Here is a 20,375-nt window from a genome sequence, read left to right as displayed (position 1 = left end):
ATCCCCCAGTGCTACAGCAGGTGAACTGTGCAAAATTCATTCAAGCCCCAGATCTTCCAACTCAGAATTGCTTAGAGAAAGAAATATAAAAAGGGTAAGGCAGAGATTGTGAAACTCCAGGAACTGCGTGAAATACAAATGCTGTTTTCCATTTGGGCTGGTGTGAGCTTGAAGTCTGCTCCAACCTGTATGTACACACAGACCTCTGTACACAATGGTTGGATTCACACAATGCACGATAAGTTTACTGTTGTATTAACCCATTTCCTCCACTCTTCCCAAAATATCCCTAAGCACAGTTCAAATTAAGCAGCTGAATATGCTATGTAAATTCAGCCACTAGTTTAACTGACCTCATTATGTGTGTTGCTGAACCCCTGAGTTGAAACATCAAGGCAGAATGGATGGATTCACACAACATGCTAAACCCTAATCTTGGATTGGCAAAATTCTTTTCCAGAATGTGTGTGGAAAAAATGATTTGGGGTCAACTTGAGGATAGACACTCATGAAGTCTGGATTGCCCATTTTATGATTTATATGGCTGCCCATCTGATATAAAGCAACTCTTGGTGGCTAACACAAAAAGTCAATGCAGTAACAAATGCAAAAAACTAACATCTTCTGTAACTAAGGGAGTTTTCAGACAGAATTAAAACATTCATGACACCAAAGTAGTTGGGAATATTGCTGGTTATAATGCCTTTTTCCTGGTCTCGGGACAATAGCCTAACACAATTTAAAAAATGGAATAGAGAGAAGCATTTTCAGGTGTCATGTAGTGTCTAGCCTATCAGGACTAGTTTTATTCAGAATTCTTGCTTAGAGACAAAAAATGTATTTATAGATGAATAAGTCACCTTTTCAAAACTCCATCAGTTGGGAAAAAAGGCTTCCAAGAGGCTTACAAACACCCATACATTGTTTTTAGGGATTTCTGAGTGACCACTCCATTCTGGCAGCCATTTTGTGAGAATATCCATTGTATTCTCTTGGTATTTCAGAAGTATCAACTGACCCAAAAGATCCTTATTCCAACATCATCCAAGAGCAGCTCAAGGTGGGCAGAATCAGTTATGTTTTACCTTGGAGGGAAGTCAAGGGGCTGTAAATAGGTGGGGACTGAAGAAATTAGAGGCAGGACTGGCTCTATTTCAGAAGGGAAAATGAGATTTGTTTTGTTTGTTGCTGTCAGCCCCTGTTTCTCTAGACCAATATTCCTCAACCTCAGCAACTTTAGGATGTTTGGACTTCAACTCCCATGCTGGCTAGGGAATTCTGGGAGTTGATGTCCACACATCTTAAAGCTGCCAAGGTTGAGAAATATTGTCCTAGACTATGGATGGCTTGCACCTGTGAATTTTCAGATTGCTTCTTGCCAATGAATCCATCAGTTGACTACTCAGTTGCAATAAACTGCATGAACGGACCCAGTGAAAGCTGGTTGTGGGGTATATCTCAAGAAACAATGAAGGGTGTCAGTAGGACTTGGCTCATGAGTTCATGATTGCTGGATCCATTCCCTAGCCCCCTTATTTTAAACCCAGGAGAGAGAGAAGTGAAAATATATATATATATACTTCCTGGTCTTCCCAGCCTTTGGACTATCTCAATCCATTTCCGCATTAATCACCAAGGGTGTTTCTCAAGCACTAAGTAATAGTACTTCCACCCATCCTTAAGTCATCAGAAAACCATCCCAGAATGAAATGTGCTGTCCTGTTGCCCGTCTCTATCCTGCCTCTAATTTCTTCAGTTCCCACCTATTAACAGCCCCTTGATTTCCCTCCAAGGTAAAACATAACTGATTCTGCCCACCTTGAGCTGCTCTTGGATGATGTTGGAATAAGGAGTAAAAGACTATTTTAACTGTGGTATAGCTAAGGATGACTTAAGCCTTTTTCACTCATGGCCAGGGGATGAGTAGAAGGCAATAGGAGAAAAAAAGAGGAGACTTTGAGGATCTATTTGTCCTTGCAAGTGGAGAAGGTCCTATCTTCTAGTCATTCAACCATCAGTGGACTGAGACCACCATAAGGAGATTAGGGTCCATAGATAGTACAGTAAAACACTACACCAGAGGAGATCACCTCTGAATAATCTGTGCGTATGAACACAGACTTTCAACCCTGTTATTCAAATTGACAGGTCTCCATAGAAATATATTTGTGCATTTGGGTGGTCTACCTATCCTAAAGCATGCTGGTCCAGATGGATAAATCTTCTGGTTTCTGACAGTCAGTTTCAGACTTTGAAATTTGTTCTTAGTCAAAGCCTTATCTAGATGAACAAATGGACCATAACTGATGTCATTTCAAGGTAGGTCACCAGTGTGAGTGCAGACTTTCAACCCTGTTATTCAAACCAACTGGTCTCCACAGAAATATATCATTGTCCCAGGTACTGTCCCAAGGGCTTTAGTTTGGTGGATTATGTAGGGCAATAGTTCAGTCTTTAACACGCTTCAAAGGAGGGTGTGTCCACTAGAATTCAACTGTGCTTCTTTATTGATCTCTCTTACCACTCTTCATTTCCTTATTGCTTTTATTTATTTTAAAATAATTTATATTATTTTATTTACTTACTTATTTGCTTACAAGCAGGAACAGGAAAATTCATGTCACCATCATCTTTTCCATTTATGCATTTGGGTGGCCTACCTATCCTAAAACTTGCTACTCCAGATGGATAAAACTGCTGGTTTCTGGCATCCTAGAAAGTCCACTAAGCAGACTTTGCAGTTGTTCTTAGTCAAAGCCTTCTATCTAGATGAACAAATGGACCATAATTAATGTCATTTCAAGGTGGGTTGCATTATTAAAACAAATTAAAAACCATCACACCTAATATTATTCCCAAATGAACTTTGCGGATGTGTCCATGACATCACCAAGTTTCACGCTCAGCTCTAGCAAGACTTGAGACTTTTTAGATAGGGGTTGTGCTTTTTTGGAAAACAGAGAGAAAGAAAGGAAGAAATAAATTCACAAGTTGCCAGGAAGTAAACAGGTTGGAAAGATGGGGCATTTAGTCCAATCATAAAGTTTGCTTCTCAGTGCCATTAAATTCAAAGTGGGGAACTGAATAGGGAGGGAATGACAAGTCAAAGTCCAGAGAATACATTCCCCACTGTCATTGCAAGAGATAATGTCTAATTTTAAACCAGGGAAGACATTCAGAGGGATGGGCTTCCAGGAACACCTGCTGTGTGCAGGTTGTCATGACTCAGGAACGATCATTCACCAAGGAGACTCAGATGACCTTTGGGCTCTCTGTAAAAGAGCTTCAGGGTTTTTGTACCCTTTGGACTGCCAAGCCCATGGAGAACAAAGCCTTTCCTTTCCCTTTTTTTAATTTTAATTTTAATTTTTTTTATTTTTATTTATTATCTTTATGTTTTTTAAGCAAAACAATCTTTAATCTTACCAACCCCCCCCCAAAAAAACTGAAAAAAAAATAAAAATCCAAACTAAAGATACGAACTAAGGAAAAAAAACTCCTATATTTTATACTTATATGTAAGATATCACAAAATCTCTGCCATTATAACACATTGCTGCATCCTTTGATTGGTAGAAAATATTGTCTTTTCTAAAACAGATAAATCACTCATTTCCGACAACCATTCCTTGACATCCAGAATGATATCACTTTTCCCATTTCTTAATATGTTTCTTTTTGCCTCCCCCCATGCTCGATACAACTACAATTCCTGATAAGAGCCCTTTCCCATCCTAATGATTTTTCAGGGGCCGTCCTTTCCATCACAGTCTTTAACTGAAACTTGGGAGTGTGTGTCCTAGGACAGCCGATAACACTGGCATTCAAAATCTGCACCTACAGGGTGCAATGGTATGTGGGAATGATCTTGGGAGACTGGGCCCAGACACACTGCCTAGGGAACGTTCAGATAAGAGACAGCATTGTCCGCAGCTGGGTAGTAGACAGGGCAAGAGGCTCAGGAGAGACCCTCCCTAATTTCTCAGGAGTAAAGGAGATGGGAGAAGAATTGTACTTTCAGACTTGCAAGATTCTGTTAATGTAACCTTATAATTGTACTTTCAGACTTGCAAGATTCTGTTAATGTAACCTTATAATAAAGCAGAATTAGCTGATCTGATTGTGTTTCCTGTCTGGTCTACCTGGTAAGGCTGACACAGGGCCCCTGGACGAGGAACGTTCTGTGAAAGTTTATGCCTATGCCAACCTCTGCCAACTGGATACCCTTCAGATATGTTGGTTTTGAATGGCCACAGCCCCCCAGCTAGCATTCCCACCAGACATTCTAGCTGGAGATGATGGAAATTGGTCCAATTATCCAAAGAGAGGAGGGGAAGTGTTGCCCAAATAAAGCTTTCGAGGTGTCACTGTTCTCTGACATGTTGGGGAGATGAAAGGTAATCTCTGCTTCATTTCTCCCGTGGGATGTTGTGGAAGCCATAGGTCAATCTGGCCAATTTTCACAGATTTCATTACTGTCTTGGGGAGCAGTGAGAATGTCCAGGCCTGCAAGATTAATTGCTTTGCTGGTCCGAATTACAATGAGCTGAGATCCATGGATTCCTCTTCCTTTCCCTACTGGGTTTTTGATTCTCGTCAGTTGATCAGTGGCCAGATTTATCTACCCACTCCTTTCGCAAGGCTGTGGAAACATGGTTTTGCCAATGGGCTTGGGGAACTGGGAGGATGGTAGAGCTGGCAGAGTGGCTCTACTGATTGTTATTGGCTATGAGCTTTATTAATTTTATGATCGTTTTTACAATATATATATATATATATCACATAAGATTATTACATAAGATTAGAATAGATTATTATATAACCTTCCTTGAACCCTATGATTCAATTTAATGTCAGGATTGGTTCTAGGGTGATTGGTTAAACATTGGCAGCACTTCTAGGTTTAATCTGTGATTTGGAGTATGTCCTGGTGTACAGGGAAGGGTGAATATTGATACTCGTGGGAGGATGGAGTTATGGTTCAGGTCAGCTTTTATATATACAGCATATATCCAGACATCTTGCTGGTAGACAAGGACCAGAAGATAGTGGTGGTGATAGATGTAGTAGTGCTATGTGACAGCAACATCAGAAAGAAGGAATATGAGAAGCTGGAGAAGTATCAGGGCCTGAAGGAGGAACTAGGAACTAGAGGACTAGAACTAGGAACTAGGAACTAGAGAGGGTGTGGAAAGTCAAGGCCAAAGGGGTCCTAGTGGGGGTAGGAGCACTCAGGGCTATGACTTCTAAGCTGGGAGGGTGGCTTAGGAACAACATCCGAGCTCTCTGTCCAGAAGAGTGCAGTGCTAGGAACAGCTCAGATATTGTGCAGAACCCTCAAACTCCCAGCCTCTGGTACAGGACCGAGACTGAGGAAGACACAGACATCTCACAGCGGTGAGATGGGAGGTGATAGATAGATAGATAGATAGATAGATAGATAGATAGATAGATAGATAGATAGATAGATAGATAGATAGCTCTGTGTGTGTGTGTTTCCTCACATCTTTTGATTGCTTAAACAGCCAGCCATCTCTTTGGGGGGAAACGGTGGGATGAAATTGTAGGTTTTATTTAGCTCAATATTCCAAACAAGGTGTTTGTTATCCCTTAACTGCCTTCAGATATAAGTGTTTCAAGAAAGCAACATTTCTTTTAGCTGTTTGCTGAGACTAACGCAAACTTCAAATGCAACTTCAGTCATTTAAGTTTGGGAAGGTGCCAAAGGAAAGAAATTTATGGAGGAAAAGAATCAGTAAAACTGACGAATAGAAACTGGAGCCCTTGTGAACAGGAGTCTAACAGAGATCAAGGTTGGAGCATTCCATCGTTGGAGCGCTTTAAATAGAATTACCCCACCCTATTGCAAGAGGGTCATCAGCAAAAATGACTTCAACATATTTAAGAAATGGTTTTTTATTTCAATTTTTTTTCACTTGCATTGACTTTCACTGTGCTTAAATAAATCTCCTCTGTCTCTATATATTAACAAATATAGTAAAATTTTCTAAATGTACTTTGTAAGCAACAGTTCACGTTTATCTTTCATTATGCCAATACTGGAATCTATCTACCAGATGTTTATTTCTGGCTGGTATGAGAATGTTTTCTTTAACTAAACAAATTGTAGTTATTGGTTATAAATCCAGATAGCTGCATTTCAGGTTTCGTGCTGCAGCAATGAAGATTCACCAGACCCTGTTGGGCTAATTTATGTAATGTATTTTATGTCACAGTAATTCGTTAAAGTTTTTATATATTAACCCAGTGGTAATTTTAGATACTTCCATTTTACATTTTATATTTAACATAATCTTAGTGACTATATTTTCTCCTAGGATAGGCTGTACCTTAGATTGCACCCACAGAGTTTAGTTAGATAGTTATAAATGTATTTTAATTTGATTTTATCCTAGGTTGCTATCATTTTAAGATAGGCTGTGTATTTTTGCAGAGCATCATCCTTGTACTGGTCCAAGACCGCAATAAACTTTGATTTGATTTGATGGCTGCATTTGCAAAAGGAGTTTTCAGCTCAGCTTTTTTTCCTTTCCTTTTTTTAGTGGCTTAAGCTGTGTAAACATTAGCTGCTTGTGTAGTAAAGTGTAGTATTCTTTGACTTGTGCAACCCCAGAATAGGGTTAATTCAGAAATTGGGGTCCAGGTATTGTGTGAATGTAGCCTCCAAGTATATGTTCAGTTTCAAATATCAAGAAGATGAAGACATGCACATTTAAGACATTAATAAAATATAAAAATGAGGGCCTTTCCTTCCTTGCCAGAAAATACATTTCGTAGCGAATCCTGATAAATACAGATTGATTATTAGCAGAGAAAAGGGGACATCACAAGAATTAGCAGCATGCAGCAACAAGACTTTTATATTTTTTTTACTTATTTTATTAAATATGATTTTCTTTGTTTAATAGAAGGAGTTTATCCCCTTTTATATATCAGGAAAACCTGCCTACTAAGAATGAAGATGCTTCTGCAGATCTTCCACCTTACTCTGTGTTTTCTTGAAGTCAGGGCCACTTGCCGATAATTTTGGGAGCAGGCGTGCACTCTGGTTTCTTTATAATCTCCTTGTATAGTCCTGGCACCCCGAAAACACGTGCCTCATTCAGACAAGCATTCTTGGTTCCACAGCCCCGTTCTGCATGAGTGTAGAATCTTCCATCTGCAGGAATTGAGAAAGATGAGAACAAAGTCCATTCCTGAGGTTGTGTACAACGCAAGGGGTATAGGGGAATCGGAGTGGGGGGGGCAGGTTTTCAAGCAGGGATCGCGGTTATTTCCTTATTGGAGTTTATGAGGATTGGGAGGGTACTTCTGTCTTTTAAAACAGGGTTCCTCAACCTTGGCAACTTTAAGCTGTGTGGACTTCAACTCCCAAAATTCCCCAGCCAGCAAGCAAACGAGACAGTACAGTTACAGTTCTATTGCATTTATTAGCTTCCGCCTACAAGACAGAATCTCGCCAGACTGAATCTAAATTTCCCAAGCCAGCAAGCAAACACTGTGAATTCCTTAGGGTGGTGCCAGTCTCATCCTCTTCACCTTCCCACGCTCATTCTGGGGGCTAAGGAAATGCTTATCTCCCCGAGTGCGGCCCTCGCCATACCATTCCATCGCAGGAACCCTGTTTTAAAACAATGTTAAATGTGCTATGGAAACTGTAACATGTTCTTCTATATTTTATCCTGGTATTATAAACAAGACAGCAATGGGAAGGGGAGGGGAGGGGAGGGGAGGGGAGGGGAGGGGAGGGAGGGCAATTTATGTAACCTACTATTCTGCAGAGATAAGCCTGTATATAACTAAAATGACTGCCAATTTTATGGCAATTATATTGCTACTAAGACTAGAGTCCAGTCACTGCCTGCATGACTGCACTGACCGTGTTAAGCTAATTCTATTTCAAAAACAATTCTCAGGTTGCGGGGTTTATTGTATTTGTTGATTGGCCAAAAGGCCATAATAAAAACTGATTCGTTCTATATTAACCCTGCTTTTAGGCTTACTTATAGCGTTCGTGCACTTGTGCAGAGTAGCAGGAAACCCTGCTGTTGTCTTTGCAACCAGATGCAGCTCAGGGGCCACAAAGGGAGGGTTGTAGCAAGGCTGCAAGGGCCATTGGGACATCATACTGTTCAGCCCAGATTTGTCACCAAATAGTGGAAAACTCTCATATGGTCCGGCTCTGTTTTCTGTACTTTCAATATCTGCTTCTGCTTCACTCACTTCTTCTTCCTATCACTCCTGCAGATGCCAGTGCTATTCCTCTGGCCTTACCTTGTTCCACTGTCAAGTCATAATACACGCAATAGTCTTCCCAGCCGTTGCAATGGATCAGCTCAGTGGGTTTGCAAGTTAGATCCTGTGAGATGCATCCTGGACATTTCAGTCCATTTGGTCGGATCCCGAGTCGGGGCACTTGGAAAATTGGGAAAACAAGCAGAATTTCTAACATTGCAATTCCATCTCCTTGGTCCTTAGGAACTTCCCCAGCATAGCTCTTGCAATCACTTCTTGGAATTCCAACTGATGATCAGCTGTCCAATTATCTCAGGGGGATTTACTAGAGTTTGTCTCATGGTTTCCAGTGGTCACCTCTTGTACCGGTAATCCTCATTTAATAACTACAATTGGGACCAGCAACTCCGTCGCTAAGCAATGTGGTTGTTAAGCAAGACATCACATGACCATGACAGACATATGACCTCACTTCCTCTGCGAATCACCTGGGATTGTTAAGTGAGACATCATGTGACCAACGCTTGCGATTTTACTGTTGGCTTCTCTGTTGATTCTGGTTGTTGTAAACACCCACTGGCTGCGAAGTGCCTGAATCTCAATCATGTGACCATGGGGACACTGTGACAGTCATAAGTGCAAGGACCAGTCATAAAGTTACTTTTTCAGTGTAGTTATAACTTCAAATGGTTGCTAAACAGGGCAGTCGTTAAGCAAGGACTACCTGCAATGAGCTGTGAGAATAACCTTGAAAGACAGGAGGAAGAGCTGCAGCCTAGACAACAGTCTGATAAGAGAAATCTGGGTCCAAAACAGGAATGGGTGTGGAGAAAGTGTCTCAGAAGGGACCCTCCCTAGTTCTCTGGAACGTAAAGGCAGGGAAGAGGGGGAAGTACTTTCAGACTTGCAAGATTCTGTTACTATAACCTTACAATAAAGGTAGTATTAGTGTTCTTGGTTTTGGTTTCCTGGTCTGGACTACCTTGAAGGGCTGACACCTCTTGAGGTTCTTCTCTTCTCCAAGGCTATTAAACTGGGAAGTCTTTCCAAAACTGGCCCTCTACTGATGTATGCTAGAGGAGCCCATTCCCACCCAGCTTCTACATTATGTGATGTCCTGATCTTTTCCTGTCCCCCAGATTTTTCAGTCTTCAATATATTTCTGTTAGCCCTTCGAGGTAGTCCAGACAAGAAGCATAACCAGGAGTACTAGCTCTACCTTAGTGTAAGGTAACATTAACAGAATCTTGCAAGTCTGAAAGTACCCCCCCCCTTTCCTTTTACGCTTAGGAAAACTAGGAAGGGTGCCTTCTGAAGCACTTCCCATGTCCTCCCTCCTTCTGTGGGCTGAGACCTCTTTTGCATGACGGTTCTCCAGTCTGCGACTCTCCCTCCTGTCTCCCAAGGTCATTCCCATATACCATTGCAATTTCATCTCATATTAGTTTTGCAGTAACTTGTGGCTTCCCTTCTTTTCTAGACTTCATTTTCCTGACATATGTTACAATCATTTTTTTTTTTTATGGTTCCTGTTTTTACTGGGAAAAGACCAAGGGAAGTTTGACACTTGCCCAAGAGAGGAAGGGCGATAGCGAAGGGGGAAGAATGCTTACATGTCACTGTTCCGCTGTTGCAAAGATCCTTACGGCAACACTTTGCTGCACTCCGTTTACGTCTGGAAGGGAGAGTAAAACTCATGGGCGATGGGACACAATGCTTGATTTTGGTGCAGCCTTTGTAAGTGGCCAGCCACACTTCATTTCCTGTGCAATGGAAAGGGTTGCCGTCAAGATAGGGGTTAACAAAGTCATGTAAAATTACAAGAAAACCAGAAGGAAAACCCACTCAGAGACTGAAAGGGACTTCATTTGGGAGACTATCTCCTACAGAGGAAAAAAAACAGAGTTAGCTCTGGTGGTAGAGAACATCACGAAGAGGATCAAGCGAGCTGGGTGGCAAGGAGCAGCGTCACCAGTTTGGCCACTGCTAAATCAGTGTTTCGTAATCGCTCATACCCACAGCGACAGCTATTTTGTGATATACATGCCCATGATAGACAGCTAGTTTGGTGTAGTGGTTAAAGGCATCAGGCTAGAAATCGGGAGACCGTGAGTTCTAGTCCTGCCTTAGGCATAAAGCCAACTGGGTGACCTTCAGCCAGTCACTCTTTCTCAGCCCTAGGAAGGAGGCAAACCACCTCTTAAATCCTGCCAAGAAAACTGCAGGGACTAGTCCAGGCACTTGCCAGGACTCAACACTGAGAGAGCCAGTTTGGTGTGGTGGTGAAGGCACCAGGCTAGAAACCAGCATATGGTGAGTTCTAGTCCTGCCTTAGGCACGAAGCCAGCTGGGTGACCTTGGGCCAGTCCCTCCCTCTCAGCCCCGGGAAGGAGGCAATGGCAAACCACTTCCGAAATCTTGCCAAGAAAACTGTAGGGACTAGTTCATGTAGTCACCAGGAGTCCACACTGACTTGAAGGCACCCCCCCCCCCAAAAAAAGCCTAAAATATATTCTCAAAGCTCCAGTTACACCCACTGGCGCCAAAAGGTGGTTATTCTTAAATGGCCACTGACTTTAATCTACTTCCTCAAATTCATCTCCTCCCAGAGTAAATGTGTTAATTGTGCCAGGCGATGGCTCCTTGTCATATTCAGGCACATGTGTATGTATCTACATCCACATAGCCACCTGATGCCAGAAAATACCTATGGCTAAATTCAATTTCTGCCTGCTTTTCTAAATTTACATCATCCTAACTTTAGTACGTTGATCATTTCAGGGGGTAACAAAAGAAACCCTGTTCAACTACCACCCCTGCAGATTTCCATAAGCCCTCCCTCCAAGTTTCCGATCCTGGGTGGAAAGAATGGGTCAGTTCTGGAGCAAGCCAGGAAGATCCTTCACCAATGGTTGTCTCGGTGGTGAGAGTGAGGCAGGTGTTTTCGAACGGTCGGCAGATGTGCGCTGCACCGGTGCAGAAGCCACTGCTGCTACTGCAGTATTCACACTTCAGACACACCCCTGAAAGGGAGGAACCACAGATAAATGTCAGGAGTTGCAGCCCATTCGGAGATGACCCACCATTGGAGTCAGGGACAACCCCAGGATATGGTCAAAAAGGGTCAAGATGGCGGCCCATTTTTTACGGGCAGTGGCTTTTCTAGGGACAAGCCAGAGCAGCAAGAAACAACGATGCTAGTGGGGGGAGCTAGTGATCATGGTTAAAACTAGGGAATTAGAAGCGTTAAGCATCCCAGGTCAGTGATCCCATAACTTCACCCATTGCATTCCACTCTCTCAAAGCTGCACAAACTCTGCGTAGTATTAAAAGCAAAACAAACAGACAAACAAAAACCTTTTCTACCCCAGCAGGGAGAGGGTTTGACAGCCAGGTTGCAAAAGGCAGTACACTCCCGTCATTCAAAGGACTGCACTGTTCCGTTCTGTCCTGCAGGATTCAAAGAGGTTGCCTGGATCTGCTTGAGCAAAAAAGCCTTCATCTCTACGTGGGCCCAGGCACCACCAGGCACTTCAGGTGACAGCCTTTCCAGCATTTTCTCCTTCTATTTCCTATATAAAATGCTTCCAGGATTGAGTCAGCCTGTCTTGGCTGTGAATCAATTCCATCTTCTCTCCCCTTACCACTTTTTCTACGCATGCAGTTGTCCAGAAATAATGGGTAGTGGGGAAATAGATCTGAATTACAGTGAGTTGCAATAGACTGCTTTCGTCCAAGTGGACAAAGGAAGAAAAAGGGTTGTTTTAAATATAACCTGTCTTATGGTGTGTGTGTTTTTTCCTTGCAAAGGGAGTTCCAGGCAGTCCCCCTTTCTTTAACATGGGATAGCAGGCATGCAAATTACAAGGCTGATTGTCTGTGTGTGTGTGTGTGTGTGTGAGAGAGAGAGAGAGATCTGTTGATTTTGAAGAATCCAAAACAGCACATCATCTACTAAAACCAGGACTGTATCTTCTTCTGATTGTGCATTTCTACCTACAATGTCACACCATATCTGGCCCTCAAGAACAACCATCTCTGGCATTTGCACACATTATCTGTATACATTCATGCACACATGCGTGGGTACACATACACATACACACACACACACTGTAAATAGGAAATGGATAAAATTATGCTGTCCCTTGCTGTGGGACTTGCAAGAGGTTTAGGGAAAGGAAACAAGGAAGCAAAATAGAAAATTGAAATGGTAGAATAGATGGATAAATATTGGTGGATATTCTGGTCCAAAATACACAATGCTAAAACACAATAGCTAAGCAAAATGGTCAGATGCCTCTCTACCTCCTAAGACACTTTTATATTATGTGCTTGCTGCTACCTATTTTTCGATCCTTCAATGAGGTGTCACTATCCAGAGGAAGTACAAGTCCTGCACCTATACTAGACTCCATGGTTTTGAAATCAGAGCTACAGCCTGAATCAGGCTTCAGTGTTAAATGCCCTGCTTTGAAAACTTGGCTTCCCATCTGGTGATGTTCCTAATTAAAATTCAAAGGACTTACCTGCAGGGATCAGGATGGAGAAGAAGAAGTAAATGATTGAGGACATCTGCATGGTCTTTGAACATAGAAGATCATGAGAAAAGCCCAGGGCTGAGCTGGCTCCAGGATAAGAGGTGACTAGGCTTTGTTAGCTGATGAGGACTTATAGCTTCTTGGCAGGAGAGGGTAGGAGGGACAAGAAGACAATGAGGATGGGAGACCAGCACAGTTCCTGGTCTCCCAGGCTGCAGAAAGGATCAATCACGGAGTGAAACTGACTCTTGTTCTGAGCTTAGTGACCAGAACGACATGCAGAGGGTTAAGACTGCAACTTCTCAGATCAATGGGCAGAAGAAAAACAGCACTTAAACAAGGTTTTCTCCACTCATGGTCTGGGTCTGGGAGAGGTCTTCTCTATTCTCCCAGAGCCTGATACGACTCATTGCCCTGGGAGGAACAACAAGACAACCATCAGCTTTGGGGGTATCAGTACTGCCTAGTATAAGAAAATAGAACATTAAGTACTGCAGCTAAGTGTAATTATTTGCCCCACCTCAGTGTAATTATTTGCCCCATTTTTGTTTCTTTCTGCATCACGTTTGTTAGACTGTCATTTGAAAGGCAGGGACTTAATTTTGATGTAAGCAAGTGTAAACTCTGTTTGGAAAACAGGAAAGAGCAGCATTACGCCTGCAGGAGTGTCAAGTGCTGCAGCCTAAAAATGTTGGACATTTCCAGTTTGCAAAAAGTAACCGTAGACGAGTTCCAAAGGCAGCATATTAACTGTTCCGAGGAAGCATTCAGTAATGCAGCAACGTCATTGTAAAGAAGCACAACAAGATTTTATTCAGCCATAAACAGAAATGAGCACATTGTTCTAGCTAATTACAACTCTGTAGAATTTAGCTTTACTTGCCAGGGTCCTGAGGGTCTAAGGGACTAGCTCCTTGCTCATTAAATCAATCACCTGGCCGCTTGAGAACATGTAATATTCTTCCACATTTCTGCATACAGCCCAGGAATGCCAAATGTGCGTTCTTTCTTCGTGCAGGCGTACTTCGTCCCACAGCCACGTTTAGCATACACGTAGATCGCATCATCTGCAGGAATTAAGGAGGGAAATGTCACCTCTGGAGAATCTGGACTCCATACTGTCAAGGTGGCAGGCCTGTGCCTTGAACATCTGCAGGCGATTCCTGGTAGAGTTGCTACAAGTCTTTTTCACATGATTCCGTCCTCCACCTTGCAGTTATTGTACCCAGCTTCCAAGTGTGTGAAAATGTTTTCTAGCAGCCTGTTTCGGTGATTTGTCAAACCATGTGGGGCACCTGCTCTTCCACATTTCAGCACATCAAGTTTCTTGGTCTCTGTTTGAAATAAGGGGCATATACAGTGGTACCTCGGGTTGCGAACGCCTCTGTTAACAAACTTTTCGGGTTACGACCAGCTCTGGCCACAAAAATTTACCTCGAGTTGCGACCAGAGTCATGGAACGGATTAAGTTCGTAACCCGAGGTACCACTGTACCTTTTCATTTAGGGATATATCACACTAGCTAGGAAAATCAGTAGGACAAAACAACAGAAGTAAAAAGAATCAGAAGACAAGAAGTGTTTTATTTCTCTCAAAAGTGCTTCCAAAATCAGATTTCTAAGCAGAGTAGTAAAATGGGTTGATACCTTCCCTTTCAAGGTACAAAATATTACAAAGCTCAACCAAGAAGAGATGACCCATTACTGAATGTTCCTCTCTTCTAGCAATACAATATATTATGTATATTATTACTAAGGTATTATATCGAGTATCTGCTTTCATGATATTATGCAGATATGATCAAGCCCTTTTGTACCCAAGTTCTACTACACGATAGCATTAAGACAATGATCAGTGACACAAGGTTTAGAACTTCCTTTTCAATAAATCTCAAAATACTGAGATCAAAATGTCAGCAGTTTTCAAATTCAGAATCTCAGAATCGGCTCTGATTCAGATTTACAGTGCCTTCTTTATTTCTTTATTTCTTTATTTGCTGGTTCACTAGATTTCTACCCCACCTTAGATTGGGTGGAATTTTACAACTCCAGACACAAGTTTATTGAATCAAATAAAATTACCCAATCCAATCCAATAGATTCCATAATCTGAACTGCAAATTCAGAGGGAAGGGAATCAGGTCCTTGAACTCAACCAACCAGGTGAATGAGATCAAGGTAGATTCGTACAATTCTGTAATATCATAGATAACAACTCCTGTGTCCTGGATCAAAGGGCTAACTTGTCATTCTGTCCCTATTATGCCAAGTAAATGTCTCTTAAGAAGCTCATAAAGTAGGCCCCAAGGACACAAGTAGTCTCCAACTTCAGCAATTAGTATTCAGATATACATTCCATCTGAGAACTAGCTCCAGGGACCTTGTTCTCAATTCACTTTTTTAACCACTTTTTCAGGCTGTCTATAACCATCAATCCATCCTCTGTTTGAAAGATTCATTAAACAGCACTGGATAAATAAGAATGTGCTTAGGGCACGAAGGGGGCCACCAGAGTTTTTCTCTTAGCTATCATGCCCTTAACTCTTTCACTGCCACAGTCAACTTTAACTGAATTTTTTGTCGTTGTCCTTATCTGCTGTGTTGGACCTTAATTTGCATTGTTAAAAGACATTTTCTTTGGCATCCTGAGTGACCAAAGTTTCAAAGTTTGCTTTGGAGATGTCACCAGAGATCACATTTGTTTCCATCTCATGGCATGAGAGTTTCACTTCCATTGAGGGGCACCATTGTTCGGCTGTGCTTAAGGCATCAGTTAGCCTTAAGCTGGCTCTGCCATTAAATATATACTCAGCAAAGAGGGTCTTCTATTGACCTATTCCCACAATACTGGTCCTCATGGAAGACATGAAGGGAGTGGAAACCAAATGGCTCCCATTTCCCCTTTCTTCATACCTGAAGGACTTACCATGTTCCACAGTCACGTCCATGTAGACACATTTGCGCTCCTGACCGTGGCAGTTTAACATCTGTGTGGGTTGGCATTTTGGAACCATGGAAAAGCATCCTGGACATTTCAGTCCATTTTGTTTTTTCTTTGTTTTTTCCACTGGGGGAAGCAATCACATGGGTTGATAAGAACAGCTTAACTGTTGGATGGTTATGTCAGCAACTTCAGGGAGGTGAGGGTTATAAAGTTATTTGATGTAAATAGACTATACTATGCAGGACTAAATGAAACCAGACTTCCACTGATCTGCACCACCCGTATCTCACCATATTCAGACCCACAATCAGATACATGCAACTGTATAATGGCCATGAGCAACTAAAAATCCAATTACATCTTGGTTGCTGATCATCCCTATAAGCAATAAACGAATCAACTCAATGCCAGGAGTCAGAAACATTTTCAGCTACCATTGCACAATCCTATAACATGTCCCAAGTTTCTACTTTTGTAAAAAAAAAAAAAAAAGTTAAATCACCTGAAATCTCCTGTAATCAAGTGATCTTGCAAGATTTTGTGGGTCTCATCCCACAAAGATCTCACAGTGGGATACTGAAATGTCATCAGAAGTTTGACATTCTCACGTGCTATCTCACAAGCTTTTAGCAGATCTCATGAAAGGCTGAGCTCTCACAAGGTTTGGTGATCTAACAAGAAACAGAGAACCAGGGGGCTGCAAATTTTTGGAGATGATTGTATAATGAAAGGCAGGATATTTAGACACCCCTACATCTTTCCATCACTTGAAAACTTCACATTCCCCAGTTGGAAAGAATCCAGTGGGAAGTCTCCTTTTGATGTTTCCCTTTGCAATTCATTGAAGATTGGGGAACCTGAGAAGAAGCTGCAGCTTGCTAGGGAATGGACATTCATACACACCCTTAGATACTTTGCAAATCAACATGCAAGGACCCATGAGAATTTCCCTGAATCCTCTTCTGCTTTGAGGGAATGAAAATCAGTAGTGGGAAAAAGTCCTAAAGAATGTCTCGGTCCAACATGAGCAGGACTCACTCATGATTTTTTGTTGCATTATATCTTAGAAATGAGTAACATCCGTCAGTGAAAAGAGTTCAGAGGGGAAGTTTTGAAAAAAGTCACTTGCTTACATTTCACACTTCCTTTATTGCAGAAATCACGGTAGCAACACTTGGCTGTCCTTTCCTTATGCTGAGAAGGAAATGTGAAGCTCATGGAAAGAGAAGGACAGTTCTTGGTCTGTGTGCAGCCTTTATATGTGGAGAACCACTGGTCATTCTCTGGGGTTGCACAGAGGAAAACAACAAGGTGAGCGTGAGAGCTAGATAAGGCAATGTTAGAAGGAGAGGGTCTGAGATCAGGCCCCTGGGGCATCTGGAAGGGAGGGGAAAGGGTCAAAAAAGTCAAGATGGTAAGGCATTAAAAAAGGAATGGGACTTCCATCACATAGCTACAGTCATCATCTAGACTTGTTCTGATCCCCTCTGCGGATGCTCATGGCTAGGTATACAACTTGCATCTTACCTTGTTTTGTAACACCAATTGCATCCTAGTGATACAGAAGCATACTTATCTTGCATGGTGGAACCACTGCAACCCAAATCTGAAAAATAAGTTGAAAACTTATGGTTGCTCATATTGATCACTGGAGTTGGTGGACAGCTGTGGGGCTTCCATAAACTTTTATTGTTCCTCCCATCATCCCAGGACAGATCCCAGGACAGTCTCCAATCCCTCTGAAAGTCCCTTTAACCTTGTGTAAGAGTAAGGAAGATAACCTTGGGAATGGAGTTTGCATGTCTCCATCAAGGTCATCTTCCTTACTTTCTACATCTTGGTTGTTCCCTGTGAATTGGGTCTCTTGGACTTTTTTAAATACTTGTAATATCAAGAGACCATAAAACTTTAGGAGTCAGGCTTCTTCCCAACTGATACAAGAACTAGGCATATTGCAGTTAGCAATTGAAGGACACAGCTGTAGACAGACTAGGTTTACTGCAGGGCTAAGAAAAAGCATTAATAAGGAAATCCAACTCCCAGATTCTTATAATTGGACATATTAAGGACCATCAGTATACAAATCATGATCTTTACCACTGACCTACAGATTTAGTCACTGTTCCAATTCACAGGGAACAACCAAGATGTAGAAAGTAAGGAAGATGACCTTGATGGAGACATGCAAACTCCATTCCCAAGGTTATCTTCCTTACTCTTACACAAGGTTAAAGGGACTTTCAGAGGGATTGGAGACTGTCCTGGGATCTGTCCTGGGATGATGGGAGGAACAATAAAAGTTTATGGGAGCCCCACAGCTGTCCACCAACTCCAGTGATCAATATGAGCAACCATAAGTTTTCAACTTATTTTTCAGATTTGGGTTGCAGTGGTTCCACCATGCAAGATAAGAGGCATTGAACTCAAAACAGGCTGTTACTGGTTTGCATGCGTGCAATTGCATGTCACTGCTTCCAGATGAGTTTGGGCATGTTGGCTAGAGATTAAGGATCCTGTAATCCAACAGATTTGGAGGATACAGGCTTGGAAAAAAAATATGGCCCTCTTCCCCTCTTCCCCACCTCATAACCTTTTAATGGGCATGCAACCCTAATCCTGGACTGGAAGAATTCCAAACCTCTCCATCCCTCAAAAGGCAACGACACCCACCAACAACGTTCTCTGTGGTAATGATCAGGCAGGCCTTTGCAGATTCTGGACAAAGATATGGGGCCCCAGTGCAGGAACTCGTATTGCTGCTGCATCGTTCACACTGCAAGCCTAACCCTGGAAGAGAAGAAGAGCAAAGCAACATGAAGCCCCAGCCCATCCTGTCTTCTTTATTCTCACTTGATGGCACAAGGGTCACCTAATGGCTTCTTTATCATAGATCACTCTTCACATGAAACAGCAGTGAAGCATGCATGTTTGTCAAGAGCAAAAAAAAAGGTGAAAACTTGATCCCTCTCCTTCTAGCATGGTAAAGAATTGGAAAACATATTCCTGAAAAAGAACTCCCCACCTAGACAATTGATGCAGAAATGTGTTGGAGAAGAAGGAGAAGAAATACCCTGTTTGTAACTTTGAGTGCCTTCTGGTGATAGGCCTTTATAAGACAGAATCTATATGGTCAGTGGTAAAGATTATAATTTGTACACAGATGGTCCTCAATATCTCCAATTATAAGAACCTAAAGTGGCAGGGGAGGGAAACTGCTGAAGATTTTGGAAAACAACAGATAATCAAAATAGACACTGATGAACTAGATGGCAAAACAGTACAGTGCAATATAAAGTAACTGTCTGATGTCCCTAAACAGTGTTTGAAAATGCCTTCCAGTCGCTTTACAGTACTGTCTTTCCATCTTGTGGTGCCTACAAGTATGTCTTCATAACATATAGCTTAAGAAAGAAGGACTTACTGCTTAAGACCTGCTCCAGTGTTTGTACTGTACTATAATATGTATGATCAGCAGAGTAGCTAGTCAAGGAACCACGCAAATTAAACTACACGATGGTACTAGAATATTAAACCTATCCCAATGAAATCATATCACTAATTAATATCTGAAGTCCCAGATGAATGTCCATGTCCTAGCATCTCCCCTTTAGGATCTCTGAGAAGAGATAAATGAGAAGATATGGAGAAAACTCCAGAGAAGAACTTGAGAAGCTAAGGACTATTGAAGAGACAATAGTGAATTGGGTGGATTAATAGCCCAACCGGCTCTAAGTACCCCTATTCCTAAATCAGTCCCTAGTAACTTACCAATAGCAAGCAGAAAATCAAAGAGGTAACAGATCAGCAATATATCCATGCTGTTCAGAACCAGAGAGAAAGGGAGGTTGGAGTTGAGGTGGCAACTGCGTCAGCATCTGGTTTCTTCTAGCAGAGGGATCTTCCTGGGCTGGAAAGGATACAAGGATGGGCCAGGGAAAAGGCAGCTTCAAAGCCCCACCTGGAAAATCTGTCACTTGCTAAAACTAAACCTGAGCTTGCTGACGTTATCATACTGAAGGATATGCTGAAGAAAGTCACTCATGCACTTGTCATTTCTTGCATGGACTACTATAATGTGCTCTGTATGGGACAGCGCTTGAAGATCATTTGGAAACTTCAGCTGGTATAAAATGCAGTTGCCCATATGCTTGTGGGCAGTTGTGATGCTGCCATGTCACACTGCTGCTGGAGGAGCTATGTGGATTGCAAGCTTGTTTCCAGTGCAACTCAAGGTTCTGGTTGCTAGCATAAAGCCCTATATGGCTCAGGGCCTGCACATCTAAGACTTGTCTTTCCCATACCAATTCAATTGCCCAGGCTTAGCAACCAGGGAATGCCCGCTGAAAGTCCCCTATTATTAGGAGGTGGGGCATGTGGGGCACAGCAACAGGCATTCTTTCTGGGGGTTCCCTTCCATGGAACAGCTTCCACTCCAAAGAGAGGATGGATCCCATTCTCATGGCCTTCTAGAAACTGGCAGAAATTTAGTAGTTCTGAAAGGCCTTTAGCAGCGATGTAGAGTCATTGAACTAACCTTAAATTTAGGCTTGTGGTATGATGTTGATGTTATTTTATTACTGTGAAAACTTTTTAAAATTTAATATCTGCAAACCACTTAAAGTTTACTAGAATTAA

The 20,375-nt window shown here is 42.1% G+C and overlaps 2 protein-coding genes across 2 annotated transcripts; both read right to left on the bottom strand.

Moving 5' to 3' along the window:
- Positions 1 to 7,025: 7,025 nt before the first annotated feature.
- On the bottom strand, positions 7,026 to 12,837 carry LOC103048030 (phospholipase A2 inhibitor and Ly6/PLAUR domain-containing protein-like). The gene is made up of 5 exons (XM_007439999.2): positions 12,786 to 12,837; positions 11,163 to 11,279; positions 9,870 to 10,019; positions 8,296 to 8,436; positions 7,026 to 7,180 (listed from the first exon to the last, which is right to left on the bottom strand). Exons 1-5 carry the CDS (start codon positions 12,835 to 12,837, stop codon positions 7,026 to 7,028), a joined length of 615 nt encoding a protein of 204 aa, XP_007440061.1.
- An 857-nt stretch (positions 12,838 to 13,694) lies between these two features.
- Positions 13,695 to 19,557, bottom strand: LOC112542168 (phospholipase A2 inhibitor and Ly6/PLAUR domain-containing protein-like). Its single transcript, XM_025174276.2, has 5 exons — positions 19,509 to 19,557; positions 18,411 to 18,527; positions 16,874 to 17,023; positions 15,723 to 15,863; positions 13,695 to 13,864 (listed from the first exon to the last, which is right to left on the bottom strand). The coding sequence occupies exons 1-5, from the start codon at positions 19,555 to 19,557 to the stop codon at positions 13,728 to 13,730; spliced, it is 594 nt and encodes a 197-aa protein (XP_025030044.2). The 3' UTR covers positions 13,695 to 13,727.
- Between the last annotated feature and the right edge of the window lie 818 nt (positions 19,558 to 20,375).

Source organism: Python bivittatus, unplaced genomic scaffold, assembly GCF_059951505.1.
Source record: "Python bivittatus isolate LINGU-HERP-01145 unplaced genomic scaffold, Pbiv_v1 ctg000310_np1212, whole genome shotgun sequence".
Taxonomy (NCBI): Eukaryota; Metazoa; Chordata; class Lepidosauria; order Squamata; family Pythonidae; genus Python; species Python bivittatus.
The sequence above is the reverse complement of the archived record's forward strand: the minus strand, read 5'-3'. Positions and strand labels throughout refer to the sequence as shown.

Bases quoted from the DNA above. Each gene is read 5' to 3' on its own strand.
- LOC103048030 (XM_007439999.2), bottom strand. From the start codon at position 12,837: ATGCAGATGTCCTCAATCATTTACTTCTTCTTCTCCATCCTGATCCCT. The intron at 11,280-12,785 runs GTAAGTCCTTTG...CCTCCCTTTCAG, and splicing joins CTCCATCCTGATCCCTGCAG to GGGTGTGTCTGAAGTGTGAA. The intron at 7,181-8,295 runs GTAAGGCCAGAG...CAATTCCTGCAG, and splicing joins TGACTTGACAGTGGAACAAG to ATGGAAGATTCTACACTCAT.
- LOC112542168 (XM_025174276.2), bottom strand. From the start codon at position 19,557: ATGGATATATTGCTGATCTGTTACCTCTTTGATTTTCTGCTTGCTATT. The intron at 15,864-16,873 runs GTAAGCAAGTGA...TGCTTCCCCCAG, and splicing joins CAATAAAGGAAGTGTGAAAT to TGGAAAAAACAAAGAAAAAA. The intron at 13,865-15,722 runs GTAAGTCCTTCA...TAATTCCTGCAG, and splicing joins GGACGTGACTGTGGAACATG to ATGATGCGATCTACGTGTAT.